Here is a 27,928-nt window from a genome sequence, read left to right as displayed (position 1 = left end):
AGGGAGGTGGTGGAATCTCCTTCCTTTGAGGTTTTTAAGGTCAGGCTTGACACAGCCCTGGCTGGGATGATTTAGTTGGGGATTGGTCCTGCTCTGAGCAGGGGGTTGGACTAGATGACCTCCTGAGGTCCCTGCCAGCCCTGATAGTCTGTGATGCTAAGGGCCAGGCGTCAGGAGGCGCTTTTCCTGGGAAGGGACCCGCCTCTGACCTGCCTGCTGAGACTGGGGGCCCTGGGGCAGGGCCCCTCTCCCTGCGTCTGTGCAGCGCCTGGCACCGGAACACAAACAGGGTCCGGTCGGGAGCCGGGGCCCAGCTGGGGAGAAGAGGGAGGAGGTGCGGAGCTGGAGCTGGAGCTGGCTGGCTGCAGAGGGGGATGGAGCTGGGAAGGGGGCTGAGGCAGGGGAGAGGACTGAAGGAGGGAGGGGTCTGGCAGAGCGGGGGAGCCGGGGAAGGGGGTGGACCTGGGGAAAGGGCCGGGGGGGGGGGCTGGCGGGAGCCGGGGAGGGGGCTGAGGGGGGATAGCCAGGAGGCGGGGGAGGGAGCCGGGGGAGGGGCTGAGGGGGGCTGGCGGGGGGTCGGGGAAGGGGCCGGGGAGGGGCTGGGGGTGCGGGGAGCCGGAGGCCGGGGAGGGGGCCGAGGGGGCCGGAGAAGGGGCGGGGGAGGGGGCCGAGGGGGGCTGGCGGGGAGCCGGAGGCCGGGGAGGGGGCCGAGGGGGGCGGGGAAGGGGGCGGGGAGCCGGGGGGGGCCGTGCCGCAGAGCCCCGGCAGAGGGAGCCCGGCTCTCGGGCTGGCCCCGCCGGGCAGGGAGCGAGGGGGCGGCGCGGTGCTGGAACAATCGCGCCGGAGCGGATCCGGATCCAGAGCCGGAGCCGGAGCCGGGCCCCACCCACCAGGAGCCGGGCGGCGGCGGGGCAGTTTCTCTGCGTGGCCGGGCCCATGGGCGGGTAGCGGCCGCCGGGCGGATGCTGCGGGCTCCGGCTCCCACGATGCCGCCCCGGCGCCGCCTCCCGCTGCTGCTGCTGCTGATCGCGGGCAACGTCTGGCCCGCGCCGGGCAAGTCTGCGGGGGAGCCGCCCAGCCCGCAGGGTGAGCGCGGGGGCTGCGGGGTCCCGCGGGGGGGGCTGCGGGGTCACTGCGGGGGCCCGGGGGGGGGGCTGCGGCGTCCCGGGGGTCCCTGCGGGGGGGCCCAGCTCCGGATCGACGCGTCTGGCCGGTTGGAAGCATCCCCCGGCCCCGGGCCTCGCCGCCGCTCGAGCCCCCGCGGGCGGCTCCCCCCTTCCCCCGCGCCGGGCGCGGTTCGCGGATTTGCTGCCCGGATTCTGCGCCCGGGGCGCCCGCATCTCCCTGCTTCGGGGCCGGGGCCGTTCGCGGGGGGCTGGGCTCGGGGAGCCGGTGGATCCGGTTCGGCGGGGGCTCGGGGCGGAGCCCTCCCCCGCCCTTGTTCTCTCCCTTTGCGGCGCTATTGTCTGCCGGAGGCGGCGCCTTGCTGCGGGCCCCCGGCTCCCCGCCCGGCTGCTGGGGCCCCCGCACCCCGCGCACACGGGGGCCTTTGGCCGCAGGGCAGCCGCTTTGCAGCGCGGCGAGGAGGGGAGAAAATATCCCGATTGTCTTGATCGGTGCTGATTGATCCGATCGTTATCGAACATCTGTCCGACTGTCTGTCCCCCTGTGCACCTTTCTACCCGTCCATCCGTCTGTCCCCCTGTGCACCCCGCTGTCCGTCTGTCCCCCTGTGCACCCCGTTGTCCGTCTGTCCCCCTGTGCACCTTTCTACCCGTCCATCCGTCTCTCCCCCATGCACCCCGCTGTCTGTCTGTCCCCCTGTGCACCTTTCTACACCTCTATCTGTCTGTCCCCCTATGCACCCCGCTGTCCGTCTGTCCCCCTGTGCACCTTTCTACCCGTCCATCCGTCTGTCCCCCATGCACCCCGCTGTCTGTCCCTGTACACACCCCTCTATCCATCCATCCGTCTGTCCCCATACGCCCCCTCTGTCCATCCAGCTGTCCCCATATGCCCCCTCTGTCCATCCGTCTGTCCCCCTGCACGCCCCTCTGTCTGTCCATCAGCCGCTACACATCTGTCTCTGTCCATCCCCAGGCACCCCTCCATGGTAAAGCCCTGTGAGGTTGGAGCTGGCTTTTGAAGAGCCATGTGCAGACTGGCCCCGGAGCCAGGTGCTGCCATGTCCGGCCGACGGTTTCCATTAAATCCTCGGGCTCCTTCTCCAGGAGGACACAAGTGGCTGGAACAAAGATGGTGGTGGGCTGGGGAAGAGGCTGGGGGGGCCCAAGCTGGGGAATTGGATCCTTCCCCACTTGCAGCCTGGGGGCAGGATCGTCCCCTGCCATCTGTCCCCTGTGCCGCAGGGGTTTGGGCTCCTTCCGCTCGGCGCATAGCCTGGCTGGTGGAGCTGTGCCAGCGAGGAGGGGCTGCTGGTGGGGATGGCTCGGGGTGCGCCATGCCCAGCGTCCACGTTCCTGGGCAGCGTCAGCCTGGAGGCCTTGGTGATGGGGCAGCAAAGGCAGGGTCAAGCCTGGCAGAGCTCAGCGCCTTGCCAGGCTGGGGTTCAGAGCCCTGCAGGGGATGCCACCCCCTGCCCCTGAGGTGGGGTTGGGCTTTAGGGAGCCTGTCCCGATGCTGGGGGGAGGGGAGATGCCCCACGTTTGGGGTGCAGGCAGCCCCATGTGATTGGCAGAGGGATCGCCAGCCCAGATCACAGCCCCCCCACCTTGGAAATGCCCCTGTTGAACCGGGCAGAGCCTCGGTAGGGCAAGGGTTCCCGCACTTCGGTCCCGCACCCTCACTCCGGTGCCACCAGGCTCCGCTCACCAGGGCCTCTGGAGGCGAAGGGGAGAGGGGTGGGGGGGGGGGTGGTCACACGCTCGCCCCCCAGTGGAGATGCATTGGCTGGGCTAGGATTGACCCCCCCCCCCCCATATATGGGGTTTTGAATGCTCTCACCACAGTGCCCGCGGGCACTGCTCCCCACAGCCCTGGTGCCCTATGGCATTGCCGCGGGGGAGTTCCTGCCTGCGAGGAACTTACCATGGGCACCAGGGTCTCCCAGGACTCACTGATCAGGGCAGGAGAGCCAGTGTCTGAGGTGCTGGGAGGGGCCGGGGTGGGGGGGGAGAGGCAGGGCTGGCGGGGTGGGGGGTGTAGGTGAGGTTTGAGCCTTCCCTGCTCCTAGTCGCCCCATCTGTATTTCGGCATCCACTGGCTTGAGGCTCCCCGCAGCTGTCCCATCCCCTCCCCTGCACCCCCTCCTCTCAGCCATCCCCAGGATGTCCTGCCCCCTTTGGCCCAAGTAGGGGACGGTGGACAGGCTCCCCTGCACCCCCCTATGACCAGCACCATCCCTGCCTGCTTCCCCTCCTGCTGGGACTCCAAGGAGGCCCTGTCACCCTGGGAGTGGAGCCGAGGTTGGGGTTCTCCTGCAGAGCCAGCCCAGAATAGGCCTGGCCCAGGACCTGGGAGTTGGGTGCCCTTGGCAGCAGGGCCGGGTGAGAGAGGCTGTGACCCGGCAGGGCGGGGATGGAGGCCCAAGGCCCTGCCGCTGGCTCCCCGGGCATCGGCTTAATGCGTTGGACAGGCCCAGGGAGGCAGACCAGAGCATGTGGCCAGAGCAGTGCTAGCGGGTGCCCTGGGCTGGCAGGGGACCCCAGGTTCCTGTGCTGGCTTTGGCGTGAGGGGCTCTGATGAGTAGCTATGAGTCAGGACTCCTGGGTTCCAGTCTTTGCTCTAGGGCAAGATACCCCTGCGCCTCGGTTTCCCCATCTGTCAATAGCTCCCCTCCTGCCCTGGGGGTTGGTGTGGAACTGAGGGATTGCCAAGCGCTTTGTGCTCCTCCTGTGGGGGGCGCTGGGCCGGGCAGCATGGGGTGGATTCTGTGCTTGGCATCTCTGGGCTGGGAGTGCACCTGTGGGAGTGGGTTGGGGCCAGTTCTCCCTTGGGGTCTGGGCCCTGGCATCCCGGCCTGGCCTGGCCTTCTGCCGGAGGGTATTGCCTGGATGCCAGGGTCCCTTCATTCTGCCCCTGAGCCTGGCTGTGGGTATGAATCCAGCCCCGGGAGTGGGGGAGGGGAGAGTGACATCCCCTGGGCTGGTGGAAGGGGAGACCCACCACTCCCGCTGGCCACACCGAGAATCTCAGGGGTGGAAGGGACCTCAGGAGGTATCGAGTCCAACCCCCTGCTCAAAGCAGGACCAGTCCCCAGTGTTTGCCCCAGATCCCTAAATGGCTCCCTCAAGGATTGAACTCACAACCCTGGGTTTAGCAGGCCAATGCTCAAACCCCTAAGCTATCCCCCCCCGCTTTCCCCACATCCTGTGTCTGCCCCCGGGTGCACTCAGCCCCTCTGCTGCCAGGGTAGGGCTTTTGATTGGGGTTGGTAGCACCCGGGACGCTGGCAAGGGGGCAGCAAGGGGGGGCTGCAGTGGGGGAAGTGCCACGTGGCAGGCAGGGGAAGCTGCTGTATTTGGGGGTGACACAGGCCTGCGAAGGGGCAGGAGAGACACGGATGGGCGGGAATGCAGAGCTCCTCTTGTCCTTTCCCTCTCTCTGCCACCTTCCCCTTCTCCTCCCTCCCCCCCCCACGGGTACCCACCTCCCCCTTCTCTGCCCTCTCCCCCCCCCGGTACCCACTTCCCCCTTCTCTGCCCTCTCCCCCCCCCCACGGGTACCCACCTCCCCCTTCTCTGCCCTCTCCCCCCCCCACGCCCCCCAGGTCCAGCCTGTTGCGGAGGGGTTGAATCCGGGCTCTGCTGTTCCCTAGGGTCCGTGGGGGTCGTGCAGGGGTGGGGGGATCTGCACTCACAGGCCCCCCCCTTCCGTCTCCCGCTCCTTTCGGAGGGGCCTCCCAATTGGGGCTTGCCTGGAAATCTCCCTCGGTTGCCATGGCGCCGGCTCCTCTGCCCACCCCCCTCCTGCGGAGGCTGCAGCCGCTGCTGTGAAATGGGGCAGAGGAGCCAGGGCCCAGCACACAGGGCGGCAGGGCCCCGAGTCTGCCTGGGCCAGCTCATCCCATGGGGGGCCAGAGCAGGAGGACTGGCCCCTAATGCTGCGTGCCAGGCGGGGTTACGCTCCCTGGGCAGAGGGGCATGGAGCCCCCCAGCCCTGGCTCAGGTGCCCGTCCCAGAGCCAATCTCTGGCCCGCCAGAGACTCACTCCGGCCCCCAAACCCAACCCAGCACAGGCTGGGAGGGGCCCCTGCCGGCCACACCCAGGCCTGGCAGCGAGGAGCCGAGCCGGGCAGGTGTCACGGGAGCTTCCTCCCCACCGCGCTGATGGTGCCCCTCACTCCCGACCCGCAGCCCCCTGCTATCCAGCCCCAGGCACCCCCGCAGCTCTGCTGGCGCCCCTCACTCCCGACCCCCAGCCCCTGCTATGCCAGCCCTGGGCTCCCCCCAGCTCTGCCGGTGCCCCTCACTTCCGACCCCCAGCCCCCTGCTATCCCAGCCCTGGGCCCCCCCCAGCTCTGCCGGTGCCCCTCACTCCCTACCCGCAGCCCCCTGCTATGCCAGCCCTGGGCCCCCCCCAGCTCTGCCGGTGCCCCTCACTCCTGACCCGCAGCCCCTGCTGTCCCAGCCCTGGGCCCCCCCCCAGCTCTGCCGGTGCCCCTCACTCCTGACCCGCAGCCCCTGCTGTCCCAGCCCTGGGCTCCCCCCAGCTCTGCCAGCGCCCCTCACTCCCTACCCGCAGCCCCCTGCTATGCCAGCCCTGGGCCCCCCCCAGCTCTGCTGGCGCCCCTCACTTCCGACCCCCAGCCCCCTGCTATGCCAGCCCTGGGCCCCCCCCAGCTCTGCCGGTGCCCCTCACTCCGACCCACAGCCCCTGCTGTCCCAGCCCTGGGCTCCCCCCAGCTCTGCCGGCGCCCCTCACTCCCTACCCGCAGCCCCCTGCTATGCCAGCCCTGGGCCCCCCCCAGCTCTGCTGGCGCCCCTCACTCCCTACCCGCAGCCCCCTGCTATGCCAGCCCTGGGCCCCCCCCAGCTCTGCCAGTGCCCCTCACTCCTGACCCGCAGCCCCTGCTGTCCCAGCCCTGGGCTCCCCCCAGCTCTGCCGGTGCCCCTCACTCCCGACCCACAGCCCCTGCTGTCCCAGCCCTGGGCTCCCCCCAGCTCTGCCGGCGCCCCTCACTCCCTACCCGCAGCCCTCTGCTATGCCAGCCCTGGGCCCCCCCCAGCTCTGCTGGTGCCCCTCACTTCCGACCCCCAGCCCCCTGCTATGCCAGCCCTGGGCCCCCCCCAGCTCTGCCAGTGCCCCTCACTCCTGACCCGCAGCCCCTGCTGTCCCAGCCCTGGGCTCCCCCCAGCTCTGCCGGTGCCCCTCACTCCTGACCCGCAGCCCTGGGCCCCCCCCAGCTCTGCCGGTGCCCCTCACTCCCGACCCGCAGCCCCCTGCTATCTCAGCCCTGGGCCCCATAGCCAGTTTGGCTGATGCCTCTCCTCCCTGTTCTGCTGCCACACCCGTCTTTTTCACTCCGCCCAGCCCAGCTCACCAGTGGTGGGGGAGGAGCCCCCGATTCCTCCAGGCCCAGCTGCAGAGGGGAGGGCGCCTTGCCCTGCCCACAGCCCTCTGTGGCTAGGCTGGAGTCTGCACCTTCCCCTGCTGGGCACGTGGGGCTGGGTGGTCCCCAGTGCGGACGTTCTAGTTTATCGATGCCCCCAGGGATTCCTTTCAGTGCTGAGTTGGGTGGGGGACCTAGGTGCCCTGTGGCCCGCGTGCCCCTCCCCTGAGCTGGCTGCTGTTTGCTGGGTGCAATCCCTGGGCTGGGGCTGCCAGACACGCTGGAGCCACAGACCCAGCGATTCGCCCTTTGGGAGCTGGGCACTCCCCCCCCCCCCCCCCCCCCAGGCCCTGGGCGGCACAGAGGAGCTGTCTCCAGGGCGCGGGGCAGCTCCTAACCCCATTGAGTATGCAGTTCGGCCTGACGGAGGCATCCCTGGAGGTCTGGGCGACTGGGGTTGCTGCCCCCCCAGGCACTGGGGGCCTGGCCAAGCTGTCTGTCCCACCTGCTTTCCTCCCAGATCATGTGACGATGGCAACACCATGGGCAGCTGGGGTGGGGGGGCCAGGCTGGAAAAGGAAGGTGCCCCCCTGCCCCACGTGGGGAGGGAACTGGCAGGGGTGGCAGCGGCTGTAAGCAATCCAGGCGGGAGGGTGAAAGCTGCTTGGACCCCCCATGCCAAGGGAGTGGGTCCCTTTGGCCCTGGTGAGAGGAGGTTGGGGGGTGACTGGGGGGTGAGGGTGACTGTACTGCCTGTGTTGGGGGGGGGGGGGTCTGCCCTCCGCTCAGCAGCTCACATTCCAGCCTGAATTTCAAACCCATGTTGTTCTGCTAGGTCCAGATTTGTTTCCCCAGCCCTTGGCGGCATGCGGGTGGCCATGCCCTGGGCTGCATGTCTGTCAGCAGCCGCACTCTGCACCAGAGGTGGCTGCATTTCATTGATGCTCTGTGTACCCGGACAGTTGTGACCAGGTAGATTGAACACAGGGCCAGTCATCAGTGCTCCTGGGGCTCATTCCTGACCCTTCCACCAGCACACTGGGTGATCTCGGATGTTCCCCACCCCTCTGTGCCTTGGTTTCCCTCCCTGTGAAATGATTCTTCTCCACTGAGGTGCCATGTTCTGAGATCTGGAGGTGGAGACGCTGCGTGGGGCAGGGCTGGCAGTTCCTGGGCTGTCTGGGCTGTGAGAGGCTATCGCCCGGCTGGCTGGGGGTGCTGGAAGTTGGGATCCAGGACCAGACTCCCCACACGGGTGCAGTTTCTGCCTGGATGCTCCCCTGAGGGTGGCTTCCTTCTGGGGAGATGCCCTGGGTGTCCCCACACCCTGCCCTGTGCTCAGTCTGCCTTGGCCCCATGCATGTGCTGAAATGCAGCACCTCTGGGGTGGAGGCCAGCCACTGCCTGGTGCACAGCAGTTCATCCAGCTGCAATCTCCTCCTTCAGCCTCAGCTCGTTGGTTCTGCCTTTGGGTTGGTGTAACTGGAGCTGGGGAATCCTGCCAATGCCCAGCTTGCCTTCCAAATGGGCCATTGGCCCCTCCTTTGTAGGGCTTCCACTCAATCAGCAAAGCACACGGGGGATCCCAGGGAGTGAGGGCTCAGTCCGGCCCCACAGATAGCCCTGCGGCTTGTGACTCCACTGTGTTACTGTTAGGGACTGACAGCTCCTTACGCTGGGGTGTGTGGATCTGGGGGGACCCGCTGGGGGGAAGGATAGGAAGGGGTGTGGGAAGGCACTGGGCAGGACTCAGGAGGTCAGGGATCTATGTCCTGCTTGTTGGCACCATGTCCCGTAGGGCCGGATTTTCAAAGGCTCAGCACCTGGGGTGCGTTTTGGGTGCTGAACTCTTGTGAAAATTCTGGCCTTAATCTCCCTGTGCTTCAGTTTTCCCAGTACAGCCGATGCTTCCTTCTCCCACCTTGGTTCTGCCTTGTCTGTTTGCTGGGGCTCTTCTGGGCTCTCTCGCGGTGTCTGTGCAGCACTTGGCCCCCAGCCTGGCTGCAGCATAAAGTCGTTCTTAGCTGCCGTTGTTTGACGCTGTTGGGCTTTTGCCCCGCCTGTTCCTTGGGGCAGCCCCATGTTGGGCTGTCGTGTGGGAATGGCGGGAGGCTGGTGCGTCCCTGGGGATCAGGCTCGCGCTCAGTGCGGAAGGGGCTGGGCGGCTCTGGGGGAGCCTCGGGGGCATGGAGGAGGATGGGGGAGATTTGGCATGGGGAGTGGGACTGCAGTGTGGCTTGGCCTTAGGATGGTGGTGCTCTGGGGATGCAGCACTGGGGTCGGGGGCAGGAGGCCGGGGGCCCCCAGGGGCTGGCACTGCCTCGCTCTGCAAAGGAAGCATGGACCCGGGCTCTGGGCAGGCTGGTGGGTGGCGCAGGCTGGAGCTGCAGTGTTGGGGTACAGGCCACCCCTGAGGGCTCGACCCAGGCAGGTGGCTGGATTTACTGGGCCCTAGTCTGGCAGGAGGGCAGTGGGGTCCAGTTGTGAGAGCAGGGAGCCGGGGCGATGGGGTGAACTAGTGGCTCAGTGCAGGAGAGGGAGGCACAATTCTTGGGTTCTCCCTGCCTTGCCACACCCCCTCCCTGAACCTCAGTTTCCCCATCGTGGGGTGGGGCTAGTGAGAGCTGGAGCAGGGCTCAGATCTGGGGGGCGGGGGGGGCCTGCAAAGGGCCATTTCGGGAGGAGGTCCCTGGGCTTTGCCCGTTTCACCCTTCAGGAGGGGCCAGATGGCACAGGGGAGGAAGCGCCAGGTGAGTGATGGAGTCGGGGGGGGGGGGCAATTGCCAGCTCCTGCCCCCCCAGGGTGCAGGGCTCATCCCAGCAGGAGTGGGGCTGCTGGCAGTGGGGGATGGGCGATGAGCCTGCGCTGCGTGTGGAGGGCGGGAGGTTGCGGGGGGCTGCAGAGTGTTCACAGGCTGTGGCTGAGCTGTGGGTCGGTAACTGGCGAGTGGGTCTCACGTGAGCCTTGCGTGGCGGGGTTATGCCGGGCGCAGCCCTGGGGGGAGGGCGGAGCCGGGCGCAGCCCTGGGGGGGAGCTGGGCGCAGCCTGGCTCTGCTGTCCCCGTGCTCAGGAGAGACCCCCCTCCCCTCGGGATCTGCTCACTCGGGGCCCGACCCGCTCCTGACACGGCTGGCTGAGCGGGTGTCTGCGCAGTTGACAGGCTGTGCCAGCTGCCAGGGCCTGTGTGTGGTATGCGGCTGCAGGACGGCCGTTCCCTGGAGCGGGGACATTCCAGCCACCGGCCCCCAGCCCACCCTGCCTTTGCAATGTGTCCGGCTGTTCCTGGTATGCATGGGGGTGGGGGAGCCCCCGGCGCCCCCTCGGGCGCGGCTGCCCCAGGCCCCGGCTGATGGGATGTGTCACTAGCACCAGCTGCTTAGAATTCCTGGTGTTGAACGGCCCAGCATCTGGGGAACATCTGGGCCCAGACACCGCAGGCTGGCTGTTGCGGGGGGCTGGGTTTTGGGTGCGCTGTCTGCTGCCCCTCAAGGGACTCTTCCCCAGTCGGATCAGGCACCTGGAGTGGCAGAGGCTCCACCAGGTGTGGGCCGAGCCGGGACCCTGTTCTCAGCATGGCCTCGCCCCCCTGCCAAGGCCAGATCTGGGCTGTGCATAGGGCAGCAGCTGGTGGTGCCCGGAGCCGTGCTGGCCCCGCAGGCCAGAATGGCCCCTTGGGACTCCCGCACTGCTGGATCTAGGTTCCTGTTGCTCCCCGAGTGGAGCCGAGCTCTTTCCCTGGGCTGCACCCAGCGTGGGCTCGGGCCTCTGGAGCTGGAGGTCCCCGGGCAGTGCGAGAGGCGCCCAGAGCCCAGGATCCAGAGATGACGAGCTCCGAGCAAACCTGGCTTTGCAGCGAGTTCGTCTGGAGGCCAGGGGCTTTCCCGGGCAAGCAGGGCTCACAGCTGGGTCCACAGACTGGCCTGGGGTTGGTTACAGATGCCTCTGCAGTGTCGGGCATCATGGTGCTGTCAGCCCCTAGCTCTGACTGCTAGACACCACCCTTTCCTAGAGCCAGGAATACAACCCGGGGTCCTCACTCCCAGCCTCCGGCTCTAACCCACTAGACTCCACCCCGTCCCAGAGCTGGGGATAGGACCCAAGAGTCCTGACTCACAGCCACTCCCTGGCTCTAACCCACTAGACTTCACACCCTCCAAGAGCTGGGAGAGAACCCAAGAGTCCTGACTCCTGGTCCCCCCTTCCTCTGCTCTAACCCACTAGACCCACCCCCTCACAGAGCTGGGGAGAGAACCCAGGGGTGCTGGCTCCCAGCCCCCAAACTTCCCTGGGTGCAACGTGGGGGCCACAGGGTCACCCAGTAAAAATGGGCTGATCCCAGAAATACTGGGGCTGGCTGACCCTATGACACAGCGTCACATAGGGGGTCGCAGCCGCGTGGTCTGCGCCAGCGTCGTTCAGAGACTGTCCAGTGTGAGCTCCTGGCTAGTGCAGGCCGGAGACCTGCCCCGAAAGAACCCCCAGAGCACATTGCACGGAAGACCACCCTGGCATGGTTTAACAATGGCCCAAGAGGGAGAATCTCCCCCGCAGAGCGTGGGCTGTAGCTGGTGACAGGCACTGCTGAAATTAGGAGTACATTTTGCTGTCTGAATTTGTCAGCGCTGGCTTCCAGCCGTGGGGTGGTGTGAGACTTGGTCTGGGCTGATTCCTCCCACTCTGAGTCTGAGGGGCTGTGGGGCTCTGCAAGCTGGGCCAGGGGCTTTGCCGTGGCCTTGGTGAAGGGCCCTGCAGCGTGAGCCGGTGCGGGTTGTGCTAAGGGGGGGCCGGGCGCCCTGTGTGTTCCAGGCATGTGTATTAATAGAGCAGCACTGGGAATCGATTGGCTTTTGGACCCCATAACCGAGGGGGCTCTGAGCCCAGGCAAGGGAGGCGTGAATGCCCTCACGTCCAGGCCCCTGTGGCTGGGAGAGGCGGGCATTGATCGATGCTGTGCTCGGGGTGTGAGGGGAGGCTGGGGGCTTGTCGATCGCAGGCTGGGGTGGGTGCCAGGCTCTGATCCAGAGACGGGGTCTCATTAGCCTCCCAGGTGCTGGTTAGTGTGAGCAGGTGGAGAGCTCCTCCTCTATCTTCCGGTAATTTCCTTGGGAGTGGTGTGGGGTGGGGGTGACCAAGGGACACACCTGGGTCCTGACTCGAGCCACTTCCCTTTGAGGAATGCAGAGCACTTTGCAAACTAGCTATTTCAGCCTAAGCCCCTCCCAGCATGGGCCAGTATTATTCTGCTTTGACAGATGGGGAAACGGAGGCGCAGAGCTGGGCTGTGACTTGTCCAAGGTCAGCCAGTACAGAGCTGGGTGGAACCCAGGAACCCTAGTCTGCTGCTCTAACCACCAGAGCACACTCCTGTCCCTGAATGCTGCACTTGGAAGCCAGCAAGCCTGGCTCCCTGCACTAACCGCGAGGCCACTCCTGGCCCTGGGATGCCAACGGGATGTCTGCAATGGGACACTGCTGAGCTGCCTGTCTTGCACCTCTCAATAAACGCACCTGCTGTTGGATTTACCAGCCGGGGGGCTGGGTGCCACACTCCTGGGGTCACATCCCGGCCTCGCTGTGCTGTGGGTTTGGTTTGAGTGTCATCCAGAAATACGACATCATAGAGTCCTAGAATGTCAGGGTTGGAAGGGACCTCAGGAGGCATCTAGTCCAACCCCCTGCTCAAAGCAGGACCAATCCCCAACTAAATCATCCCAGCCAAGGGATGCTTAAAGAGCTCTAAGGAAGGAGATTCCACTCCCCCAGGTAACCCATTCCAGTGCTTCACCACCCTCCTCGTGAAATAGGGTTTCCTAGTATCCAACCTAGACCTCCCCCACTGCAGCTTGAGACCATTGCTCCTTGTTCTGTCATCTGGGTGGCAGGCGCCATCCTCCTGGGATGGATTGAAACGTTCCAGAAATGGTCCTGCCAGGAGCCAGGGCTGGGACAGTGCCACAGGCCGGGGCAGCTCCTGGGCAGGTCGCTGCTTTGTCCTTGGGCCTCCCGCGCCCAGCCAGTGCCAGTGATTGGCTCCCGCCCACCCCAGCGGGGCAGCTTGCGGCGGGGGTGGGTCTGGGCGGAACAGGCCCCTCATTTACACCGAGCCCTGTGGGGTGGGAGCTCCTGGGGTGCGGCGGTGGGCCGAGACTGGGGGTTTGCAGGCATCTGTCGCTCGCTGGAGACCTGGGGCTGGCGGAGGACGCACATTCCCCGCTCGGCGGGCATGTTGCTGCAGGGTGCTGGCACAGGGGCTCGGGCGGGGGGAGCCAGGGCCCCCCAGACAGGAGCCTGCCGCTACCCCGTTGCTGCCATGGCAACCCCTGGCCGTGGTGCCTGCCTGGCCCTGGAAGCTGCTTCCTGCTTAATGGGGGGGGCTGTGCCATCAGTCCAGCGCCCGCTGTTCGGGGAGTGCGGGCCGAGCCAGGGGGCCAATGGTGTCGTTGCCAGGGTGATGGGAAGTGGCTCTCGGAAAGCTGGGCTGGCTGACGGAGGCTGAGGGCTGCAGCCGGAAAATCACCGGGCGGGGGGGCATTGTGGGGGTGGCGGCTGCACTGGGAAGCCAGCTCTCGAGATGCGGCTGCGCATGCCGGGGATGGCAGCCCCTGAAAGCCCCCGAGAGCAGCGCCCGTGGTATTAGCAAAGGGGGCTCCCTCCCCTGGTGGGGCTGGAGGCGGTTCTGATCTGGGTCCCCCTTTCCATGTGCCCCACTCTGCCAACACCCCTCAGCGTGTATGCTACAGCTTCGGCCTGGCAGTTTCGCTGAGTGTTTCCCGGGCCCCGTCAAATAGCCGCAGTAGCTGGGAAGGGGTCAGCCATGCTCAGACCCGGAGCCCATCTGGAGAGGGAATCCCTGAACCGGGCATTGCCCCCACTCTGTCCCAGTGGCCTGGGTCTGTCCTGCATCGGCAGGACCAGAAGACCCAGCACCAGAGTCCCCCCCACCCCGTGCAGGGGCGGGAGGGGTGCAAACCCCTGCGCTTGGCACAGTGCCCTGGGAGCCACGGAGAGCGGGTGGGACCTTGGGTTTTCAGGTCTCAATTTAAAGCCACCCCCAGTGCCTGGGGCGTGTGCGGCGCAGAGCAGGCCTAGCGGGCACTGGGGTGGACCAGAGACATGAGGCAGGCTACGTAACCAGTTGCTGGGGGCAGTGCCCGTAGCAAAGCCTCCTGGCAGTTGGTACTAATAAAACAGCCAGTGGGGGATGGGCACGGACCTCCCCTGTTCTCCCCAGCAGCTGCCGGCCTGGCACCTCTCGCTGGCGCTGATTCATTTGCCTTCAAAACCCAGCCCCACCCCAAACAGTCTGTGCTCAGAGCCTGACTCTGCATGGGGACCACGCAGACCCTGGGGGCAAAGGCCCCCACAGATCGGGACCCCCAGCAGCCGGGGCCGTTTGAAATGCTGATCCAGCATCTGTACCATGGGCTGAGCCAAACCTGAGAGGGCACCTTGCATCCAGCGGCTAGCAGCCAAGCCTGGCGAGCCGTCCGGCAGCATCGTGGACCCTGGCGCGACCCAGCCCTCTCCCAGCCGCTCGGGGGCACCCTGCAGGAGAGGGGGTTCCCCCTTGGCGGACGCGTGGTGGCGGTTCCAGCCGTGGAGCGCATGGGGCTGAGGGCGGCAGCCCCGGTCCAGTTGAAGGTGGTGTGGCTCATGGCCCCTGACCACTGTGGGGGCTGGGGGCTGGAGCTAGGCGGGCTGGGCTGGAGCCTCCCTGTGGCTCCAAGGCTGCTCTTGCTGCTGGGGGGCCCTGAAATCGCTGCATCGGGTCCCTGAGTTTCCGTGGGGCTTCTGCTGCCGTGTGGGCACGTTGGGAGCTCGCGCTGCCCTCGGCCCAGGTCCCTCTGATCCTTCCGGGGTCTGGTCTGTCGAGATTAGTGGAGATCTGCTGGGCCATGCTGCCTTGCCAAGGCCTGCCGCTTGCTTCCCTTCTTGGCTGGGCGGGAGCCCCTGGAGGGGGCTGAAGCTGGCCGGGGGCTGAGTGCTGCTGTGCACCCCTTGCCTGGGGAGCTCTGGGAGGGACGTACCGTCCACACCCGGGGGCAGCCCCAGCTGAGGGACTGTGGAGGTGCTGCTCATGGGGCTGGCACAGCGGGGTTCCCCTGGCCTGGCCACCCTCTGGCTTCTCTCTAGCGGGAGTTCGACGGGTTCTGGCCTCTGCTTGGAGCTGGGTGGGGTTGGGACCGGGTGTGACTTGGCGGGTGGGGCCCGGCTGGCTCTAGGCAGGGAGAATATTGTGACAGGCCCAGCCCCCCTAACCCCTCTCCCCCTCCCCAGAGGTGCTGATCAAAGTCCAGGTGTATGAGAACAGCGACCTCTCCCCGCTGGCCCAGGCTGCCGTGGAGGTGTATGGGAACCACACGTCGCTGGCCTCGGGCTCCACCGACCATGAGGGCGTCGGGATGCTGCCCGTCAGCTACCGCCTGGGCACCTGGATCCTGGTCACTGCTGCCAAGCGTGGTTTCGTCACCAACTCTGTGCCCTGGCGGGTCGACAAGCTGCCGTGTGAGTGCTGCTGGGCGCCGGGCATTGGGGTGGGGGACTGGGGAGTTTGGGGACACTCCCTCAGTGGGCTGGTAGTTTGCAGATACCCTGGGATTTGGGGACAGCCCCTTAGCTGGTCGTTCCCCCCCCAACAGAGGGAGGAAGGGGGCAGTGGGCACATCACAGCCCCTGGGCTGTATGGGGTGTATTGGGCTGGGAGGGGATGAGGGCTGGCACCAGGTTAATAATATGGCATCCGGGAGGGGCTGATGGGGGTAAGAGGGGCAGAGACACCCCCTGGGGAGAGCACGGGGCTGGGGGGGCAGAGCCCTGCTCCTAGTGCGGGGCTCTGGGGGAGGGGAGGTGCTCCGGGAGGGTGGCCCCCTGTCTCCCCCCCCCATCCCTGTGGTGGTACCTGGGACCCCCCTGCCCTGTCCCCAGGGAGATCCCTTCCCTGGTCAGGGCTGGGGGGGTCAGCGTTAGCCTGGGCTCTGTGCCAAGCAGCAGCTGCCCGCAGGCCGCGTGTTGACGAGGTGCAGACAGGATGGTGGTGTGGGGCCGCTCGCTGCAGAGGCCCAGATGGGGTCGATGGGGTGACTTTACTGCAGGCAGTGGGATGACCTCACGTGGACGTCAGTGCCCCCAGCTGGATGCGCGTGGGAGGGCCCATGGGCAGGGGCTGTCTGCAGCCTTGGGGGGAGCAGTGGGGCGGTGTGTGCATGGGGGGTGGGTAGGGCAGGGGGTGTGCGCAGCCTGGAGGAGGCATGTGGGGGGCGGGTGTTTGCGGGGTCAGAGGGGAGGAGTGCAGGGAGGATCTGGGGGGCAGGTGTGTGTATGAGACAGGGTACTGCCCCACACTGGAGGGGCTCAGTGGGTGTGGTGCAGCGGGTGCATGTGAGCAAGCTGTTACCCAGCTAATTAGAGCAGCTCCCCATACCCCTTCTGCCCTGGGTACCAGCTGCCAGCTCCACCTTCCAGTGCGGGATCCCCCCCCTCACTCCACTGGGGGTGGGTGGGGCAGAGGGGCTGCGGCTGTAGGATCTCCCTGGGCAGAGCTGGGTGTTGGGTGCATAATTCCTGGGCACAGCTGCCCCTGGGGTTGTAGCTGGCACCATCTGTCTGACACCCTCCCTGCTCCCCCCCCCCCACAGCGCTCCCAGCAGAGCTGGGCTATTTATACAGATCCCCTGCCCCCCCCCCCCCGCCAGCTGCTGTGTCCCAGGTTATTTTAGGAAGAGCTGGAGGAGTGTGACTGTGGGGGGGTGCCACCCCAGGAGAGCCCCCTGTCCCCCACCTCTCTCTGCCCTTCACTGTGAGGGGTTGGCTGTGGCACCCCTGCTTTTTGGGGTGGGGGAAGGCTGCTTTTACTTTGGGCTATGCCTGGCCCATGGTGTGTGGCTCTGACAGGGGCTTCCAGCGGCCCATCCGTCTCTGTGTCAGGTGCCAGAGTCATTAGCGATGTCCTGCCAGGTGTCTGCTCTGTGCCAGGTTCTCCGTTCGGTGGGTGGGTGCCAGGCTCCCCTCCCCCAGCAACACATGCCCCATTCCCAGCGCATTCTCCCGCTGCCCTGCCCCACTGCGTTGCAGCTGCTGTGCCCCGCGCTTCTCGCCTGTTGCTCACGTGCCCTGTGTCTGTCCGGTCCCTCTGCAGTGTATGCCTCGGTCAGCCTGTACCTGCTGCCGGAGCGGCCCGCCACCCTCATCCTCTATGAGGACTTGGTGCAGATCTTGCTGGGATCACCAGGTGAGGCCCGTGACCCGCCAGCCCCTTCCCTGTGCATGGGAGGCCATGGTTAGAGCAGGTGACGGGGAGCCAGGACACCTGGGTTCTGTTCCTTTCTGTACCACTGCCCTGTGCGGGACCTGGGGCCAAGTCACTGTCCCTCTGCCTGGACAATGGGGGAGACCCCCCGCCTCCAGGATTCACCAGGGAGATGCTGCAGCACCAAATGTTACCTGCTCCCCCTGGCCTTGTGCTGGGGAGCTGGGGCCCCTTGCGGGGAGCAGGAGGGGCCTGTGGCTGTCTGAACCTGCCCATCTGGGCTTTACCCTGGAGGGCAGCGGGTGGGGCATATGGGCCAGGTGGCTTGGGTCGCTGTGGCCCTCAGCCAGCCCCGGCCTGCCCATGCCCCTCCTAACGTAGCCCAGAGGCAGCAGGGAGGGCTCTGGGGACGGGAGGTGGTTGATTTTAAGCCCCCAATGATATTGGTGTTGGAGCTGTGACGGGCGAGAGCCTGCGTGCCCCTGCTACCCTCTCACTGGGGGGCGGACGTGCCCTCCAGGGGTGCGTGGCAGGGGCTCTGGGGCCGGAGCTGCACGTGTAGTCTCACCATGGCTCAGGCTGTGTCCTTGTGGCAGGCTGGGCGAGAGGCGGCTGACACGCCTGGTTGTCTCTGGCAGGGGCCTGGATTCCCTCGCCTGGCTGGCTGGGGCTCGGAGCTGCCACTGCAGCCGCTTAGTGGCCTGTCGGCCGCCCCTTGAGAGCAAGCTGCCCGCCAGCCACCCACCCGCCATCGTCACAGCCCGGGCAGGGGTTGGAGCTTGGCCCCCGGTCCCGGAGGGCCCCTTGTGTTTTGGCCGATCTCCGTGGAGACCCCGCTGGGCGCCGTGTCCGGGGCTGAGGGGAGACGCCCCGGACAGGTCGCTGGGGCGGGAGGCTGGGTCCCTTCAGCGAGGCAGCGACAGTGGGGAGTTCCCGGCTCGCCCTTTGCCAGGGGGTGAGGGGCACGCGCACAGGAGGGGCGGGGAGAGGCTGCCATCTTGGCGGGCAGCCTGCCCCGGCCCTGCGCGCGAGGACTGCAATGGAGCCATGGGTGCTGCCGGAGCCCATGAGGCTGGCTCGGGCCTGGGGCACCCTGGGGTCCCGCCGAGGCTCTGACCGGGCAGGGCAGGAACTGCAGGGCGAGCCTAGTGCCTCATGCCCGTTGTCATTGCAGGGGCCAAGAGCCAGCCGTGGGTGCAGTTCCAGCGCAAGGCAGCCCGCCTGCCCCGCAGCTCCACCTACAGCCAGCTCTCCGCCTCCCTGACGGCCGCCAGCGGCGCCCACGACATGCGGGGCTTCCCCTCCTTCATCGGGGCCGAGAGCAACGGCAGCGGTACGGGGCCGGGGGGGCTGGGGAGAGGGGCGAGGGAGGGGCTGGGGGGAGCAGGGATCGGGGCGGGGAGCAGTGAGCCCCTCTGACGGCCCCCTCCCCTCCCAGCCAACAGCACCTGGCTGGAGCTGGTCCCCATCGCCGCCGTCAGCGTCCATCTCTTCACGGGCAACGGCACCGAGGTGCAGCTGTCGGGCCCCGTGCACCTGTCCATCCCGCTGCCTCCCGACACCAGCGCCACCACGGCCACCAGTGTGCCAGCCTGGAGGTTCGACACCAAGAGCGGTAAGGGCCAGCCGGTTGGGGGGCAGGGCCAGGCTGGACATGATCTGGGGACTGGGGGGCAGGGCCAGGCTGGGCGCCCTGTTGATCTGGGGCTGGGGGCAGGGGGAGGCCAGGCCAGGCCAGGCTGAGTGCCCTGGAGATTTGGGGGACCCACATAAGTGGTGAGTTTGGGGGGGTCTCAGCCTGGCTCCCAGTCACTGGCTGGAGGAGGTGCTGGGGATCCCCGCTGGCTCTGTACCAGCGTTTCAGCATGGGGGTGGGCCAGCCCATGGGCGGTGCCATACATCTGCATGGGACGGGGGGCTTGGGGATGGCAGGTGTCAGACTGATGCTGCGTTTCCCTCCCCAGGAGACGCTGCTGGCTGGGGGGTGAGGGCCCAGCATTGGGATCCCATTGAATTAACAGACTGGGGCACAGAGGGTGTCTCGCCCCCAGTCCGGCTGCTCCGCATGCCAGCCCCCTCCCGCCCTGTGGCCACAGGGCACCTCCACGAAACTGCCTCAGTGGCAATAAAGCACCATTAGGCCCCAGGCTCGTGGGAGAATGGCAGCTTGGGAGGGGGTAGGGGGCCACAGGATTGTGGGGGAGGCTCTGGCCCAGAGACCTGCTGCTCTCCTCCATGGTGCAGCCAGAACTTATCATGGGCTCTTCTGCCAGCCAAGGCCCCTGTATCGACCCTCGACCAGGGAGCCTGGCTCCAGGGGTGTCCCCGTCTGGGGCAGGCTGCCTGGCAGGGAGGAGCAGAAGGCTTGGAGGGAGGGAGCCTGCCACCTGTGGGAGGCCTTGGCTCAAACCCAGTTTGGGTCACAAGTGAACCGAGTGTGGGGATCTCAGCCTGGTCCTATGGAGTGGATGTTCGGAGTCCAGAAGGTGGGGGTGAGAAGGGAGCAGCAGGGGGCTGCAGGAGAGGATTGAGGGGCAGGGGGTTGGCAGGGCAGGACTAGGGTATTAGCAGAGCAGGGGGTCGGCGGGGCGGGACCCTGGGGCAGTAGCAGAGCTGGGGGTGGCAGGGCAGGACCCTGGGGCATGAGCAGAGCAGGGGGCAGAGCTGGAGGTCAGGGGAGGCTGTTAATGAACATGGATCCCGCATTGAGCACCGGCTATCAGCCCCGCGACGGGCGTGGTGGCGTTGAGACAGCTGGTTCACAATCGATCTTTCTAAGTTCTCTAAAACCGACACAGTGGGATTGTTGGGAAGCTGGTGCCTCCGGAGGGGGCGTGGTGGGGCTGGTGACTCAGATTTGGAGTCATCTGAGTTGGGGGGGCTGGAGATATTACTCCCCGTTCCCACCCAGAAAACCAAACTGTTGCTGTGACTGCGGATTGGAGCGGTCTCCGTCCACCGAGGATTACCGGGGTGGGGAGGGGCATGGCTCCCTGAAATCTTTGGGGGCCCAGGCTGAGAAGAGGAGTTACACGGATGTACGTTTTTACGCTATGCGGGTGCCCAGACAGAAAACTGGCTTGAGATTTCTACTCCCATCTTTTTACACGCTCTTTCCTGCTCTAAACCCAGAACGGTTAGTCAAACTGCTTTGGATTGAGGGGGCCTCCTGGGCGTGGGAGTAGCATTAGTGATCCAGATTGGCTGTCATTTGACCAAGGGGTTCCTGAGTTCCAGACCAGTTGCCTTCTGCAGCCCTGTGGTGTTACCGAAGCCATGCCACTGCCAGACCTGGCTGAGATTGATGGCTGCAAACCCCCCCTTCAATTAACACACCTGAGGACGAGTGAATCCCAGCCCCTCACCTCAGGCAAAAGGCATTTTGGGCTGAGGGCAGCAGGTCGAAATGGTGTGTGAGTCCCCGGGGGGCAGGTTTAGTTTGGGGATGGAATCAGAGTCTTTGGGGGCAAAATGAGATGCGTGGCTGCTTCCTGGGAGGAGGGGGGATTGGGGGAGAGGGGTTTGGGGCTGCAGCAAGGAGCTGGGTGGAGGGGGAGGGAAGCTAGGGGGCGCGGAGGGGTGGGACAATGGGAAGGGGTGTGGGGTGATTGGTAGGGGGCCAGGGGGGAGAGTTGGGGCAGGGGCCTCTGTCAGGCCCACATTCTCCCGTCCCATGCGTGTGCCCAGCTCTGGGGGGTCTTGCCCTACCAAGGGGGTCCGTGTCCCCCAGGAAAGAAAAGAGGCTGGCCATGCCCCGCGCCCTGTGTTCTCCAGGGGGTGACAGGAGGCAGCAGGCGTCGGTGGGCCAGGTGCCCCCGCAGTGCGTGGCGCCGGCTGCGGCTGGCCCTATGGTTTGCTCTGAGGATGTGTGAGGTGTGGGACCGAGCTGGGGCTAGATAGGAGCACGGGGAAGCAGTGCCCAGGTGTATTCAGGCTGCACTTTTCCTTTGGCGGCGGGTGTGGGCAGTCGGTAGCAGGGCAGAGACTCTTCGAACAGCTGCCATCTGCAGCGAGGGGGCCGTGGCAGGTGCCCGTGGTCGGTAGGTGATGGTGCAGGGCACGCGGGGGAACCGAGGTAGCGTCCGGGACTCATCTGAGGCTGGCAGGTGGCTCTGGCGTTGGGCCCATGGTCTGTCCTTTCCGGGGACCTGGCTCTGTGTGAGCCTTAGTGGGCTCCAGTCGCGTCAGGGGGATGCTGTGGTGAAGGGGATGGGCTGCATATTGAGATGAATGGGGGGCAGAGTAAAGGGGGATGTTATGGGGCATTGCTGAATGAGGGCAGAGTTAAGGTTGCATGGGCAGCCTTACTGCCGTGTTTCCTGCTTTTCGCATGTCTCAGTTGGGCTCGGCTCAGTGTCCTGCCATCAGTGTGTTGCCACTGAATTTCTCTTCAGCTCCAGCCTGGGGCACAGAGAGAAGCCTGCCACGCCCTAGTGAGCCAAGGCTGCAGGAGCCAGCGCCATCAGGGGGTAGCGTTGTGAGGGACTCGTTCCTCAGGGAGGAGAGGCCTGAGGAGCCCTTGAGTAGTCGAAGGAAAGAGGATGTAATCTGGGGAACTCTCTGCTGCAGGATATTGTTGGATCCAATAATGGAGCAAGGTTCAAACAGGGGAACAGGAATTCCCTCGGCGAGACTCTTCACCCTCATTCTCCAGGGCATGGGCTGGGACAGGAACTGCCCCACCCCTGGTCCAAGGATTGCCCAAGCACAGAGGTGACTAGGGAACCGACTCCTTCCCCTGGGGCATCTGCTGGGGGCCATTGGCAGAGGCAGGACACATTATGGCAGGAGAGGGGATTTGGGGTGAGGTGGGCTGGGGCCTGATCCAGCAGGGATGGTGCACAGCTACAGGGGAGATAGGCCAGTGGTCCCATCGTGTCTGGGTGCTGGGCCGGAGGGGCCGGTTCGCTCCCGGCTCGGTTGACGCTGTTCTGTTGCCCCCAGGCCTGTGGCTCCGGAACGGGACAGGGCTGATCAGGAAGGAGGGGCGCCAGCTGTACTGGACATTCGTCTCACCCCAGCTGGGGTACTGGGCTGCCGCTCTGCCCTCCCCCACCACAGGTGAAGCAGCTGCCTCCAGCCTCCCCGCCGCAGGGGAAGGGTCCAGGGCTGGGAGCCGTCTGGCCAACAGAGCAAGGAATGGGGAGGCAGGAAGCAGGGCCCTGTGGGCAGGCCCGGCCTGGACCCTTCCTTCCAGCTGTCGCTGCCATCTCCAGACCAGGCATTGTTCCAATGGGCTCCCAGGCAGAGCAGCCCCCAGGCCACAAAATCCTGGGGTGGGTCAGTCCTGGCCCCCATCCCTGCACTGGAGCCAGCCGACGCCCCTGGCTGGCCCCATGGGGGAGCCTCATGGCTCTAGCCCTGCGGGCTTCTCCAGGGTGTGGGGGGCTCCTTTCTGGGGCAAGCCCTGGGGTGCCCTGCGCGGGGCCCCCAGCCGGAGCAGAGCCTCTCTCAGGCAGCCCCTGTGGACCTTGGGCCTGGCCGGGAGCAGCTTAGCTGCTGGCGGGGGGAAGGGGCAGGAGCCCCCAGGGGAGCAGCTGGTCTGAACCTTGGTGCTGCGGATGCCACTCAGGCAGCAGCTGGGAATGCCAGCTCCCTGCCCAGGGCATTGCTCAGTGCCTGGCAGGGGTGGGCATCCAGGATGGGTCCGTTCCCAGGGGGCTCACTTCTGGGGGGGCTGGGCCCCCCACCTGTGAAATGGGGAGCCTGTGCTCAGCCAGCCGCTCGCTGGGCGGGGTGGGGAGTGCTGGCAAAGAAGGGGGAAGCCTCAGCCTCTTGCCCCACAGAGCAGGCAGGGCCGGGCACGCTGCTGCTCCGTTCCTGGGATGGGAGGGCCTGGAGGCCCTGGCCAAGAGCCCCGTCCTTCCGCACCGGGTGCTGCAGACCCAGGACAGCCCCTCCCAAGAGGACGAGCGGGATTGGGGGAGGGGAAATGGCGCCGGGGGGCAGGAGTGCCTGGTCCAAGGGCACCCAGAGCTGAGGCTGGACCTCAGGTGTGCCGAGGGCAGGGCCCGGCTGGGTCCCCGTTACGGCCGCCTGCCCGGCTCGGCCCCCCGGGCCTCAGCCCCTCCGGAAGCGGGGAGGAAGCAGCCGGCCAGGCAGGCCCGTGGGAAGGAGAGGTGCTGTGCTCAGGGAAGCGGTGTTCCTGGGCCTGTCTCTGACCCGCCGCTGCCTGCCCTCCTAGGGCTGGTGGCGCTGGCGACGGGGATGAGGGACATCACCGCGTACCACACCGTCTTCCTGCTCACCATCCTGGGGGCGCTGGCGCTGCTGGTGCTGAGCCTGCTCTGCCTGCTCATCTACTACTGCAGGTGAGGGTCCCCCGCCAGGGGCCTGCCCACGGCCGGGCAGGGGATGGGCCTTGCAGGGGCCAGGGCTCCGGTGGAAGCAGGGGGTGGCGGGTGGATGGAGGGGCCAGCTTGCCCTGCCGTTGTAGGTCCCGGGCCCTGGCAGAAGCCGAAGCAGGGAGGGTGGAGGGAGGCAGCCGTGGGCATTGTGTGGCTGGCACCAGGGCAGTGGGGGAGGATAGATGCAGCAGCCCAGCCCCCTAACCTGGCTTGCATCCCGCGCATCCTCCTGGCCCTTCCCAGGTTTGATCTCTGTGTCCCACGTGGGGCCCGGGGGCCAGCTCCAGGCCTGGCTCAGCCCCCTGCCCTGCCCAGCTCCCTCCCTCGGGCTTTGAGTTCCCCTCGGGGCGGGCAGCTCTGTGCTGGCCCAGGGAGCCTGCAGCGGGGCGCTGGTAACTGGGTCCTGTCTCCCCAGGCGGAGGTGCCTGAAACCCCGACAGCAGCACAGAAAGCTGCAGCTGCCCGGGCCGCTGGACACCTCGAAGCGAGACCAGGCCACCTCCATGTCCCAGCTCAACCTGATCTGCACCAGCCACCTGGAGACCGCCTCCTCGGCCGGTGACACCGACGCGCACACGCCCATCCTCAAGTCGGCCTTCTCCAGCTCCCGCGAGCTGGGCAGCTCCCGCGAGGAGTTCTTCCGCCACAAGCTGCGGCATGTCAGCAAGGCCTCCACGGAGACGCTGAGCCAGCGGGGCGCCCCCAAGGAGGAGTACCCGCGCCCCGGGGAGAGCTTCTCGCTCAAGGCCGCGCGCTCCGTGGACGGCCCGGGTGCGCTGGAGCCCCCCGTGCTGGAGGAATACAAGCGCGGCTTCTCCCACCAGCGCGTGGAGGACAAGGGCGCCGAGCCGCCACGGAAGCACTCAAGGAACGAGAGCAAGCCCCACCTCCAGGAGCCGCCCTCCCCGCCGCCCCTGCCGCCCCCCTTCGACCACTATGTGGGCCACAAGGGGGAGCCCAAGCCCCCCGACTTCATGCTGTCGCAGTCCGTGGACCACCTGGCCAGGCCCACCTCGCTCACCCAGCCGGGGCAGCTCATCTTCTGCGGCTCCATTGACCACATGAAGGACAGCGTGTACCGCAACGTCATGCCCACCTTGGTCATCCCGGCCCATTACATGCGCCTGGCGTCGGATTACCCCTCCGGGGAGCAGGCCCTGGCTGGCCCAGCGGAGAGCCAGCCCGAGATGGAGGGGCTGCCCGGCCAGGCCGGGATGACCATCCCGCACCAGTTCGGGCCCCAGGACCAGCAGCGGCTGCAGCTCCAGCAGGGCGAGGACTCGGAGGGCAAGGGCTGGGGGGCACACTCCTCCTCGGTCAGCGGCTCTGTCACCATCCCGGTGCTGTTCAACGAGTCCACCATGGCCCAGCTGAACGGGGAGCTGCAGGCGCTGACGGAGAAGAAGCTGCTGGAGCTGGGGGTGAAGCCCCACCCGCGGGCCTGGTTCGTCTCCCTGGATGGGCGCTCCTCCCAGGTGCGCCACTCCTACATCGACCTGCAGGGCAGCGAGAAGGGCCGGAGCAATGACGCCAGCCTGGACTCGGGTGTGGACGTCCACGAGGCCAAGCCCCATAAGCGGGCCAAGGAGGAGCGGGAGCGGCCCCCGGCCCCCGCCGCCTACTCCAAGCTGGCGTTCCCCGAGGACCCGGAGCAGAGCAGCAGCGAGAGCCGCACGGCCATCTGCTCCCCCGAGGACAACTCCCTAACACCCCTGCTGGACGAGACGGCCGAGGCCCGGGCCGCCACCATCCCCCGCCGGGGCCGCAGCCGGGGCACCAGCTCCCGCAGCAGCGCCAGTGAGCTGCGCCGGGACTCCATGACCAGCCCCGAGGATGAGCTGACCGACCCGGCCGAGGGCGGCGACGAGCCGGGCGACAAGAAGAGCCCCTGGCAGAAGCGCGAGGAGCGCCCGCTCATGGTCTTCAATGTGAAGTAAGCGGGGGGGGGAGGGGCCTGCGCCCGCTTCCCCTGTCCCCTGAGCCGGCGCCAGCCCCTGGGGGGCAGAGGAGGGGGCAGCGCGGGGCCGCACGACGGATGGCTCCGTGCCCCCAAGGCGACTCCAGATCAGGACCCCAAAGACCCCCGTCTTCTCCGCCTGAGGGCTGAGCTCTGTCGGGGAGCAGGGGAAGGGGGGACCCACACTGGGAGGCAGTGGGGCTGACCCCCAGGGCGGTCCGGATGCAGAACCAGTGACCTGCTCCCTCCTGCAGCCGGGCACTGCCCATCGTGCCCCCCTGCCATTCGAGGGACGGCCCAGAGCGGGGAGGAGACGCTGTGGCAGCGGGATGATCTCCCCACCACCAGGATCATGTGTCGAGGCTGCTGCACGCCTGGCCCCGAGGGAGGGGTGACTTGAGGACTCAGTAAGCCCCCTACCCCCGCTCTAGGCTCGAGTCCGGGCCAGGGGGGGCAGGGCCTGGGCAGCCTGGCCCAGCCCCTGTTTCCGAGCCCGCTCTCCGGGGAGAGCCCGGAGCCAGAACAAGCTGCGGCTGCTCCTCCCCCGTGACACCCGAGCGGAAGGGGTTAACAGCAGCCTGCTGGCGGCTGTACACCTCTGGGGCGCTGTCCAGCCCCAGCTGCGCCTGCCTGCCCGGGGTGGGGCAACCCCACACCTCGCCTGGGGCAAAGCAGAGCCCAGTTGCGCTCCTATGGCACGGCCGCCCTGGGCGTTGCCAGAGGAACCTGACCCTCATCGGCGTCTCTAACGTTCCTGCCAAACACCCTGGGGCTGCAGAGTCTCCTCCGGCCCCAAGGTACCAGCCTCAGGCCGCTCCCCACCCTCTCCTCCAAGTGCCTTTGCGCTGCAGGGCGAGTGGCACAGCTGGGAGCCGCCTAAATTCTCCTCGTTCCTCATCTGCTTTCGCCAGGCCGGCTGCTGCCTCCAGGGGAGCTGGGGGGTGGCAACATCCCACTGCACAGGCTGGGAGCTGCCTGCAGGGCCAAGCTGGGTTCCCCCCCGGCCCCAGCCCTCGCGCCTGGCAGGGGATCAGCCAGCCCTACACTGTGTAACGGGGAGGAGACTGAGCGGGAGCGTAGGATCTCCCTGTGCCTGGGCCGTGGGGGCTGTATTCTCGAGGCACTTCCCACTGCACCCACTCGCGCCGCCCTGGGGTGCAGATGCACTTGGGCCAAGAAGCAGCTGCTGTCGGCCTCTGCACCCAGGCAGGCGCTAGCCAGGGTCCTTGTGGCAGAGAGAGGGGGTGCTGCTAGGTGATGGGGGGATCTCTCGGGAATAAAACACCCACCTGTGGCTTTTACTTTCACCTCTTAGTGTCTTTTTGCCCTGTGTCTGCTGCTGCCCCACCTGCGGGTGAGGGAGGCTTGCAGCCCCCATGCCTCTCTCCGGCCTGCGCCCAGGTGGAGGGTTGGTGTGTTGTGCCCATCACGCCTGCTGGCTGCAGTCGCCTTCTCAGCTGGGGCCTGGAGCCTGTTTGTGTCCCATATCCACTCTCCCCTTGAAGTGGGATGGACTGTGCTTTTTGGGGCATCGTTTGCCTGTGGAACTCCTTGCCACTAACTCCCTAGGCTTGACAAGGGGGAGATGTCTCTACAGCCGCCAGGCCCGTCACCCAGTCCCTGCAGCATGCTGTATCACTCTGTGGAGCGGGCAGGGCCCAGCGCTGGGGCTCTTCCACTGTCATCTGGCCATGGGCATGGCTGGAGGCCCGGGGGGTGGCAGGCTGGGGGGCACGGGAGCTGTATTCTACTCAGGGGTAGAATACATAACCAGCTTCTAGCCCCAGGCAGCTCCCAGCATGTTGGGGCTGTCCATGTTACAGAGCGAGGGGGGGGCGATCCCAGCCAGTTCCCTCGAGTGCCCCGGAGAGGGGCAGGGGCCCTGCTCTCAACCGTGAGGCTTGATTGGCAACTGCCTGCTGCAGGGAACTAGCGTGGGCGGCACCCCCCCCTTGGGGGATTAGAGGGGGCTTGGTCAGGCCTGACAGGTGACTCTCCACAGCATGAGTGTGCCCCCCACGTTGAACACAGGGAGCTCCAAGCCCCCCACCCATCCCACCACCAAGAGCAGCTCCAGGCTGGCTAGGCTGGGGCCATGCAGGCCCCCACGCTCCTTGTTCCTAGAGCATCAGCCTCTGACCCACAGGGGTGGGCAGCAGTAGCACCTGGGCTCAGGCCCCCCTAGTTTGCTTGGATTTTAATGCTGGTATTTCTGAAATTCTCTCTGGGGCGAGAGGAGAGCTGTGGCTGTGCCCGGACCCTGTCAACTCTCCCACGGAAAGGAGGTCCATGGGTAGCCCGGCACAGACCTGTGCCCTGGCACCTACCCTTCAGCCTACAGGTTGCACACGAAACCCCTTGAGTTTTATCCAGGGAGCGAGGCTGGGGCCAGCTTGGCCTGTGGGGCCCCCCTCCCCCTGTGTGTTCTCTAGAATGGCATTAATATATAAAACCCTTCAACTCCTGCCCTTGTCCGGCTGGTTCCTCCATGCGTGCGGTGCCGCGAGCCTGCTGCCTGCCAGCTCCCAGCTGCTGTTGAGCAGCTGCGCAATGCTAGCCCCAGGCCTGTTTCCCCTCCAGGCTGGGCCCACACAGCTCAGTGGCGGTCACTACAGAGTAGCCTGGAACTCGCTCAGTGCAAGCAAGAGTGTCAGGGTGCAAGGCCTGCTGGAATGCAAGAGCCTGGAGCTGGGGCCCCCCAGCAGCTTGGTACAGTTGGGAGGGGAGGCAGGCAGCTAGGGGGTGGCTGTGCAATGCTGCTCTAGAGCTCACACGGGTGCTGGCAGCCAGCACAGCAGCCAGCCCATTTACATTAAAACAAATCTAGGCTCAGAGTAACACCTGGCAGCTGCCCAGGGGAGGGGGG

General features: G+C 66.6%; 1 protein-coding gene across 2 annotated transcripts; it reads left to right on the top strand.

Annotated features, from left to right (window-relative positions):
* Nucleotides 1–138: 138 nt before the first annotated feature.
* Nucleotides 139–27,526, top strand: FAM171A2 (family with sequence similarity 171 member A2). 2 transcript variants are annotated; one of them, XM_074940520.1, is made up of 8 exons: nucleotides 139–334; nucleotides 14,790–15,017; nucleotides 16,648–16,740; nucleotides 17,933–18,091; nucleotides 18,197–18,373; nucleotides 21,703–21,819; nucleotides 22,943–23,069; nucleotides 23,521–27,526. In XM_074940520.1, the coding sequence occupies exons 1-8, from the start codon at nucleotides 154–156 to the stop codon at nucleotides 25,040–25,042; spliced, it is 2,604 nt and encodes an 867-aa protein (XP_074796621.1). In that variant the 5' UTR covers nucleotides 139–153; the 3' UTR covers nucleotides 25,043–27,526. The 2 variants fall into 2 exon arrangements, with proteins under 2 accessions (XP_074796621.1, XP_074796622.1); XM_074940521.1 differs by lacking the exon at nucleotides 139–334 and adding an exon at nucleotides 930–1,086.
* The last annotated feature ends 402 nt before the right edge of the window (nucleotides 27,527–27,928 follow it).

This window comes from Natator depressus, chromosome 27 (genome assembly GCF_965152275.1).
Source record: "Natator depressus isolate rNatDep1 chromosome 27, rNatDep2.hap1, whole genome shotgun sequence".
NCBI classification, from domain to species: Eukaryota; Metazoa; Chordata; order Testudines; family Cheloniidae; genus Natator; species Natator depressus.
The sequence above is the reverse complement of the archived record's forward strand: the minus strand, read 5'-3'. Positions and strand labels throughout refer to the sequence as shown.

Excerpts from the sequence above, each read along its gene's own strand:
- FAM171A2 (XM_074940520.1), top strand. The coding sequence starts at position 154 with ATGCTAAGGGCCAGGCGTCAGGAGGCGCTTTTCCTGGGAAGGGACCCG. Across the intron at positions 335-14,789 it reads CTGGGGAGAAGAGGGAGGAG|AGGTGCTGATCAAAGTCCAG; the intron begins GTGCGGAGCTGG and ends CCCCCTCCCCAG. Across the intron at positions 23,070-23,520 it reads CTGCTCATCTACTACTGCAG|GCGGAGGTGCCTGAAACCCC; the intron begins GTGAGGGTCCCC and ends CTGTCTCCCCAG.